This window comes from Protobothrops mucrosquamatus, unplaced genomic scaffold (genome assembly GCF_001527695.2).
Source record: "Protobothrops mucrosquamatus isolate PMUCROS unplaced genomic scaffold, P.Mucros_1.0 scaffold3302, whole genome shotgun sequence".
Lineage (NCBI taxonomy): Eukaryota > Metazoa > Chordata > Lepidosauria > Squamata > Viperidae > Protobothrops > Protobothrops mucrosquamatus.
This window is the reverse complement of record NW_015389292.1, coordinates 25,912-34,306: the sequence shown is the minus strand read 5'-3', so window position 1 is coordinate 34,306 and position 8,395 is coordinate 25,912. Positions and strand designations below refer to the sequence as shown.

At 38.3% G+C, this 8,395-nt stretch overlaps 1 protein-coding gene and 1 gene segment (V, D, J or C); one reads left to right on the top strand and one right to left on the bottom strand.

Annotated features, from left to right (window-relative positions):
* The first annotated feature begins 2,366 nt into the window (after positions 1-2,366).
* Positions 2,367-2,884, top strand: LOC107297421. The segment is given in 2 exon segments: positions 2,367-2,412; positions 2,517-2,884. Coding segments are annotated over 2 exon segments (414 nt in total).
* A 1,546-nt stretch (positions 2,885-4,430) lies between these two features.
* LOC107297420 (vomeronasal type-2 receptor 26-like) overlaps positions 4,431-8,395 on the bottom strand; it is a 6,475-nt gene continuing 2,510 nt past the window's right edge. Inside the window, exons 3-4 of the mRNA XM_029286310.1 lie at positions 6,714-6,840; positions 4,431-5,396 (exon numbers count right to left, since the gene is read on the bottom strand). Of these exons, the coding sequence (XP_029142143.1) occupies positions 4,486-5,396; positions 6,714-6,840 (1,038 nt within the window). The 3' untranslated portion in view covers positions 4,431-4,485. The remainder of the gene's footprint in view (positions 5,397-6,713; positions 6,841-8,395) is intronic.

Genomic DNA, 8,395 nt, shown 5'->3' with positions numbered 1-8,395 from the left:
CTGTAGACAGGAATATCACTTGATCCTACTGGTTTTGATCCTTCATTAAAGTAATCTATCTGCCTCTTTGCTTTCCAGATAGGGATTCATAAGTCACTCTCCCTCAAGTCTGGTCCAGAACAAAAAAGAGCAGGAGAATCCACAAGACTCACCTATTCTGGAAAAGTATTTGACATAAATAACTATGGCCTGCTTTGGATCAGGCAATTTCCAGGGAAGGGTCCGGAATGGTTTGCTCACTATTCAACAGAAACAATCAACCACTATTCTCCACCTATCAGAGGGAGATTCTCTGCCTTCAAAAGCAACTCTCAATTCTATCTGCAAATGAATGATCTAAGGACAGAAGACACCGGATGTCGATTATTTCACTGGAGATACACAACGCTGAAAATCTTACCTTAACTCATGCAAAAACTCTTTCCTCCACTAAATCTTAGAAGGATGTTCCTGGAGGTGGAGCTGTTGTTCCATCCTGCTTTTATTCAGGAATAAAATGTTTAGAATCCAAAAACAGAAGAAACCACAAAGGAAGAACAAAAATAGAGAAGGAAACATTCACTTACCATCTGGAGCAGCTGTCTAGCAGGAGTGTCCTCAGAGCTTAAAGACATTGATTGATTGTTTATTCATTCCACATATTTTAAATTTAAGATGTCTTGACTTCAATTCCCCAAATTCTCCAGCCAGCATGTATTCTCCTGAGAATCCCCTTAGTTGTGGGGATTGGGAGGTTATTAAGCTTATGAGTTCTATGTATGTGTTATTGATGAATTTACTCCTGATTGCCATTCTTTGCTGTTTGTTTTGTATATTTTATGGGTTTATTAGTATTATTATTATTTTACAAAAAATTGCATTGTACTGATATTTTTCATAAAGTCACCCAAAGTCATTTCTTGAGATAGCTACTCTTGTAAGAGGTCTTTCCCTTTATTTTTTTTTGTACTTTGTATTTTGATAAACTAATAAAAAAATAAAAGTGGAAGATGTTCTTTAGACCTCTCTATTCTATTCTAAAGAGGTCCAAAGGATATCCTCTACTTTTATTTTTTTATTAGCTTATCAAAATATAAAGTACAAAAAAAATAAAGGGAAAGTAAGGATAAAAAAAAGAAATAGGGAAAAAAGTGTACAGTAAAGGGGAAAAAATTCACTTCCAACTCTTTTTTTAGTGCAGTAGAATAAGGTAATAACATATAGTCCCAATACCTCCACCTGGCCCACTAGGATAAGAAGTCAGGCTATGTCATTGGTCCCATCTCTCAGGAATGTACATCTAGGCTGATACAAAAGTGTTCATCTCTTCTTCCCTTCCCTTCCCTTCCCTTCCCTCCCCTTCCCTTTTTTTCTCTTCTCTTCTCTAACCTAACCTCGCCTCATCTCACCTACCTTCCATTTTGATTTCTCCCCACTTCATGCTTGATGCTGCTGTTTGACTGGCAGCTACTGTTGATGATTGGGGATATAAAGGCAAGCAGGATCAAGTGATATCCCTGTCCATAGGAAGTCATAAAATTAATCTTCCCCCAATTAACCTTTTTGTTAAATGAGCATCATTTAAAAAACAGAAGACAGATGATTTTATAAGGCAATATTGTGATGGGAAGGGAAGGGAATAGTTTATAGTGACAGCATCAGTAGCCATTCTCAGTGTTTCCATTCATGGTCTTCAAGTCTCCCCACACCTGAACTTTCAGTCACTTCCATTTTTTGGTCCTGAAGAGAGGCAATGTTGTATATACCTCAATGGATCTGTGTTATTTCATAAAATGGTTTGTACCCATTTGTGCTCAGTTTATAAGGCAAGAACACCTTCATATAACTGAAGTTTCTAAGACCAGTTTTCTAAATAGATATATTTATACTGACCATTTTGGGAAAAATAAATTTATTAATCTACCAATATTCCTCAAGCCAGGAAGATAAGGCTTTTCTAAAACTTGGATGGAAGAATATAGAATTCTCAGGACTCTAGTCTAGATTGGAAATCAAAACCAATTCAGGAAGACCATCTCATCAAACATCTTCTGTATCAATTCAAAGAAAATAACTTGGTCTTCTCTATGAATTCATTCTGAACTGAATTCAGCTAGAAGGGATTTCACCTGATCCACAGCTACACAAGTTTCCCATAAAAGCGAATATCAATGTATAGTAGAGGGAGTGTGGATATGCACTATTCCTGATATGAGCTCAAGGTTTGCTGTTACACAATAGTTGAAGGTGAGGATGTGACTTGGTTATATTTCTACCATCTGTGATTTCATGCAAATATTCCTGATATGGCTTTTTCTTAAAGGCGGTAATTGAGAATATAGTTCAGATCAGTTTCAGGTGGAGAGAGTAAATTCCATTCCTCCATCATGGAGCTACATACCTTTATTTCTTTCTTAATGATCTTTCCTGCATGTAAGGGAAAAAAAAAACCCAACATTTTTTAAGATAGCAAGTGGTCTTTTTTCTATATTTCCTGATATCCATTTTTTTTGTTCTTTCTATATTCTTGAATACAGGTATCTCATCACAGATTACACTTACTGAGTCTGGTGATGGCCTTAAGAAGCCAGGAGATACTCTACGGCTGACTTGTACAGTCTCTGGATTTGCCATCACAAGCTATGGAGTGTCCTGGATCCGTCAACCCCCTGGAAAGGCATTGGAATGGAATGGTGTTATCTGGGATGATGGAAGCACTGACTATAACAGTGCTCTCAAGAATCGGATCACCATCACAAGGGATACATCCAAAAACCAGGTGTTCCTTCAACTGACTGGTTTAAAGCCTGAGGATACTGGCACTTATTACTGTGCAGGATACACAGTGAAAAAAATGCTTTGCTCAAGCAATCTAAAACTTCTCTTCCTCAAAATGAACCCTTAGTCATTTGTTGTTTTTAAATGGCAGCTGGCAACTAGATTGCTTTCCATGCTCTGCCAGCTATGTGTGAAAGTTTAAAAGGGGAAATTTGGAGCATGATTTTACTATGGGAGCAAATGGGGCAGGCAGATGTTCTTGGAATAAAGTGGTCCCTCAAGTTGCCCCTTTCTATGACATGTAGGCTTGAAAGGTGATAACCAGCACCTTGAATCATAACAGGAGCCTATTGGAAGCCAATGCAACTCACAAACTAGCAGTGTTAAGTGGGCCTAAAGAGATGCACACATAACTCTGGTTCCCAGATGGTCTTCAAGGGCAGCTCCATGTAGAATGCATTGAACTACTCCAAATGAGAGGTCAGTAATCAGCATGCTGTTCCAGTCCTGGAATTGGCAAAACTTCTGCCCAATATGCAAAGGCCTTACTAGTGCCTATGGAACAGTACTATCGCTTCCAGTGACCTTGATGCTGTCCCTCTATTTTTTTTATAACATTTTAATAGTTTTCTACATTTACAATGCATAAGTACTTAGTAAACAGTGTGTTGTCTGGATCTATTTGTTTTACTTAATAATACACATTAAATTCCTAATCTCTAACCTATTTTTACAGCCATTGATAAAATACATCCCATATTTGAAAATAAACCTAGCCGACAACTTTGTCATCCAAAGATGCTGTCCCTCTATTGATGCAGCCTAGGACAACATTGGCTTTTTTGACAGCTGTAGTACGCTACTGGCTCATCCTTAAGCAGTGATCCACCAGGACATCTTCTCACAGACACTACTGTTGAGCTAGGTGCTTCCTATCCTGTACCTCTACATTTGGTTTTTCTGCTTCAGCGCAGGGCCTTACTTTTCTCACCAATGAACTGCTTCTTTGGAGCACAGAGGACCCAATGATCAAGTCAGTAAAATCCTTCTGAATCTTGAGTCTATTTTCCAAAATGTAAGGATGCCCCCCACTCCAGTTGGTATCATCCTTCATTATGATGATGATGATGATGATGATGATGATGATGATGATGACGATGATGATGATAATGATGATGAATTGGGAGGAGGAGGAGAAGGAGGAAGTATCTTAAGAGGTTTGTCCAACAGTTACTCCAACAACATTTTATGGGATGAAATCATCAAAAGCCCCATTTATCTTTATCATGTCTATAATTTTACCTCTTCATTTAATGACTACCATTTATCTTTTTACATATCAACTCCTAAGATAGTTTACTAAAGTAATATTGCAGAAATTTCCTCTTTGTTTCTCAATTCCATGTCTAATCTTACAATCAAAGAATTTTAGAAGACTTGTTATGAAAAGAATGATTAAAAATAGCATTATTTAATTGAAAATAGCCCTGTAAAAGCATATGATGTTGCAGTTTGAACTAAGGTCAGATATATTTCAACAGCATACAGGTTACATGAAAATCACAAATTTAATCTTCATCTTTTATTGACATGCATTTACTGTAATTCTGTGGGGAGGGTTGGGATGAACAAGTAAATTGGAAAATAAATTGAAACTGGATGGAATGATTTGATCAGCAGATACATAAAGTCCACTGTATCTGTCCCATAGTAGATATTCATTGTGTATTATTTTTGCATCTGCTTTCTTCTCATGAGCTGCTCCTTGTTGTTCAGTTCAGGCCTCAGCACCATTATGAAACATTTGGGGAAAAATATGCATCCCAAAAGCCCAGCACTGGAAGCCAAAATGGAAAAGATCTCCACAGCTACCATATATTTTCCTTTGGTGCTCAGGTAAGTTGGAACAAATGACAACCAAACACTGGTGAATACCAGCATGCTGAAGGTGATGAATTTGGCTTCGTTGAAACTATCTGGCAACTTCCTAGCTAGAAAAGCAACACTGAAGCTGATTATGGACAGAATTCCCAAGTAGCCTAAGACAAGATAGAACATAACAACAGAACCTTCCTTGCACTCTGCTACCATCTCAGTAGTCAGTGAGTCCATGTCCAAATTGGGGAATGGAGGAGAGATTGTTAGCCATACAGCACAAATGCCTACTGGGATGGAAGAGCTGGAAAGGACAATAAAACCAGTGAGCCTCTTTCCCACCCACCTCCTCATATTGGATCCTGGCTTGGTGGCCATGAAAGCTACCACCACAGTAATAGTTTTGGCTAACACACAGGAAACAGCCAGTGAGAAGATGATGCCAAAGGCTGGTTGCCGAAGGAAGCAGGTCATTACCCCGGGCCTACCAAGAAATAGGAAAGGTGAGAGGAAGCAGAGCAAAAGAGAGATGAGAAGAGCATAGGTGAGGTCCCGGTTGTTGGCTTTGACTATGGGACTATCTTTGTGCAGGTGGAATATTTTTAATACTGAAATTGTGACTGAGAAGAAGAAGATGGCACTTGTGGCTAAGGAGATGCCCAGAGGTTCTTCATAAGACAAAAAAACGATCATTTTGGGAAAACATTCATCTTGTTTCTGGTTTGGATACTGATCAGATGGACATGTGAAGCAATCTTCTGTATCTGGATGCAGGAAAACAGATTAAGGCAGTGTTAAATCTATGTGAAATCACTCAGTTCTCATGTCAGTCTTTTTAAAAAAAGAGGCCCATCACTCTTGATTCCACAAGAGAAACAAATTTTGTGAAGAAACACCCATTATTGTCCGATTGTCCTTCTAACCACTATCCTAGAAAGATCAATATATTTATTATTTGGATTATTCATCCTAGTTTAATATTATAATGTGTTCTAGAGTTTTTAAATCACAAAACCTACACAAATGTTCTTCTCCAGTGCTATCTCAAAGCTCTGAAGATTAATTTAATACTGTTTTAAAATTAAAAGAGCACTTTCACACTTTCTAAAGCATCAGAAGTTTAAAGGAACATTTAGGCATTTCGAAGTTCAACCTTTTGCCTTCCTGTCTTCAGCTCAGTTCTGCTTCATGTATATTTTTACATTGTTTCCTTTGAACACACACAGCATCAAGGAATAATGGATGGGGAAAAAAGTAAGAGCCACTGTGTATAGCTTCAGGTTTGAATGGAAGAAAGATCCTTTCAGTTAACCACTTCTGTAACTCTCTAAATCATCTGTGCCTTCTCCTGGTGATATGATGGTTGATAGATAAAGGTAAACATTTCCCCTGTCCAGTCATGTCTGACTCTAGGTGGTGGTGCTCATCTCCATTTCTTGGTTGAAGGAACCAGCATTGTTTGAAGACATTTCTGGGGTCATGTGGTAAGCATGACTATACACCGAGGCCCACAGAATGCTTTTACCTTCCCACCAAAGTGGTACCTATTTATCTACTCACATTTGCATGCTTTTGATCTGCTGGGTGGGCAGGAGCTAGGGAAGGTAACAGGAGATCATCCCATTGCATGGTGCTCAGGTTTCTAACCCAGGCTATCACCTTTTTCAGCTAACAAGCTCAGTGTCTTTAACCACTGAGCCATCATGCCCCCATTGACAGATATTGCCAAGAAAAGATGTGTTTGAATTTTTAAAAAATAGCACATGGGTACTATGTTCATGCACCCATGTATTTTGAAGGACCTTTCTTTCTTAAAATATGAAGTCCTGCAAAGTCATAAGGATAATATATTAAGCAAGGATATATTGCTTATATAACTTATGTGGCCCAAGCTCTATTGGCACAACACTTCTCAACAATTGCCATATGGACTATCCCTCCAATTCTCATTAAGCATGCAGGAGAAAAGAGATAAAAAGAAGAAGAAGGGGCAGAGATGCTATCAAACATGGCCATTTTGATGTTCTCCAACCCTCTTTACATCCATTATGTTGGAAGTTTTGCTGTACTGTGTCATTTACCTCTTTCATTGGAAATCTTCCCTTCTGGACACCGAACACATCCATAGCAGCAAAATTTCTCTCCTTCTTTTTTTCTCTTTTGAGAACCAGGCTGGCAATAAGGATTACACAAGGAAAGAGGATGGACCTTTTTTTAAAAAAAAATAATTGAAAGGTTAGGTAGAGGTTATCTGGCATGACATAACAAATGAACCATCAGTTTACATATGTTTGGAAGGTAAATAGGTAGGTAGTTGGTAGGTAGGTAGGTAGGTAGGTAGGTAGGTAGGTAGGTCACTACAATTAATGCCTCCTGGACAATGCTGAATTTATCATATAAAGTATACTTCATCTTAACCTAAACTCTTGATATAGAATTAACTATGAACAATCTTCTTCTCCTTCTCCTTCTTCTTCCTCCTCCTCCTCTTTCTTTTTCAACAATCATTTCTCTGAAATGGTATAGGGTTTCCTGCTTAAGCAGGGGGTTGGACTAGAAGTCCTCCAAGGTCCCTTCCAACTCTGTTATTCTATTTTTCTTTTTCTTCCTCCTTCTCCCAAGGACTTACTAAGGATCTCTTTACCTCTGTGAATGTGGAGTCTATTTATAGCTCTTAAATGAATTTTAAGCAGCAGATCTGCAAGGTCCTTTGGAGAAAGAAACCCCAAAGCTGGAGGACAGCTGAATGACAGAGGGAGGAGAAAGAACCAGAAAACGCCAGCCATTTAGAATTGTTTCCCAAATTTATCCCTACTGTCAGTATAAACTGAATTCGCCTCCGAAAAATGTTGGTTTTACTTAGGGAGAAGTAGACAAGGAACTAATGCTACTCCCTTGTCAAAACATTTCTGGAAACAAAGAGTTCATATGTTGTGGAAAAAGTAGGGAAAATCCTTGTAAACTTTTTTTTCAGAAAACAAAGAGGAAATAGGGGATTAAAATTCCCAAAACAGGGATAGATTTGTCCATTTATATTTTCTACCAACAATAGAGAAGCCATAATTCACTCTCACTCCCTCTCCCTCCCCCCCCTCTCTCTTTTGCTTATCCTACCCTGAAAAATTTTTCTTTTCTTTTCATGACCCTATAATCCCTTCCATAGGTGTATAGTTGGGGCAACTGAATGGAGCTGAGCAGTTACTGGCCAGATGCCCTTCCTGATCCCTATGTGGAGTTCACAGTAGATATTTTCTCTTTGCACCCAGAGAGAGAAATACCTGCCACTACTTAGGATCACAGCCTCCTGATTGTGAGGTGAAAGCTCCACCTCTAGGCCACCACATATTCCTTCTACCCTAAAATAATAATACTGGGGGCAGGGAATGAGCATCTCTCTGAAAATATTTTCCTTTCCATTGTAAGTATTCCGTTTCTCCTAGTAGTGGTATTTAGGAGTGTCCCTTAAAGATTTTACTGTTCTGTATGGGGTGTTAGAGTAATTGAGTTTGTTTGTTTGTTTGTTTGTTTGTTTTTATTGTAATGGAAATATAGAGAATTCCAATAATTAAAATTAGGCTTTTCTAAAGATTTATGAATACTCACTTTGCTAACGCTTCCATGCCATTTAATCTTGTCAGTCTCAATGATGATTTTTTTCCCTTGAGAATCCTTGGTCCCCATCCTTCCAACCTTCACTTTATGAAAAGAGTTATTAGAGAAAATAAGCATGTTTACTATATCAAATCCATATCCCATCTCCTTA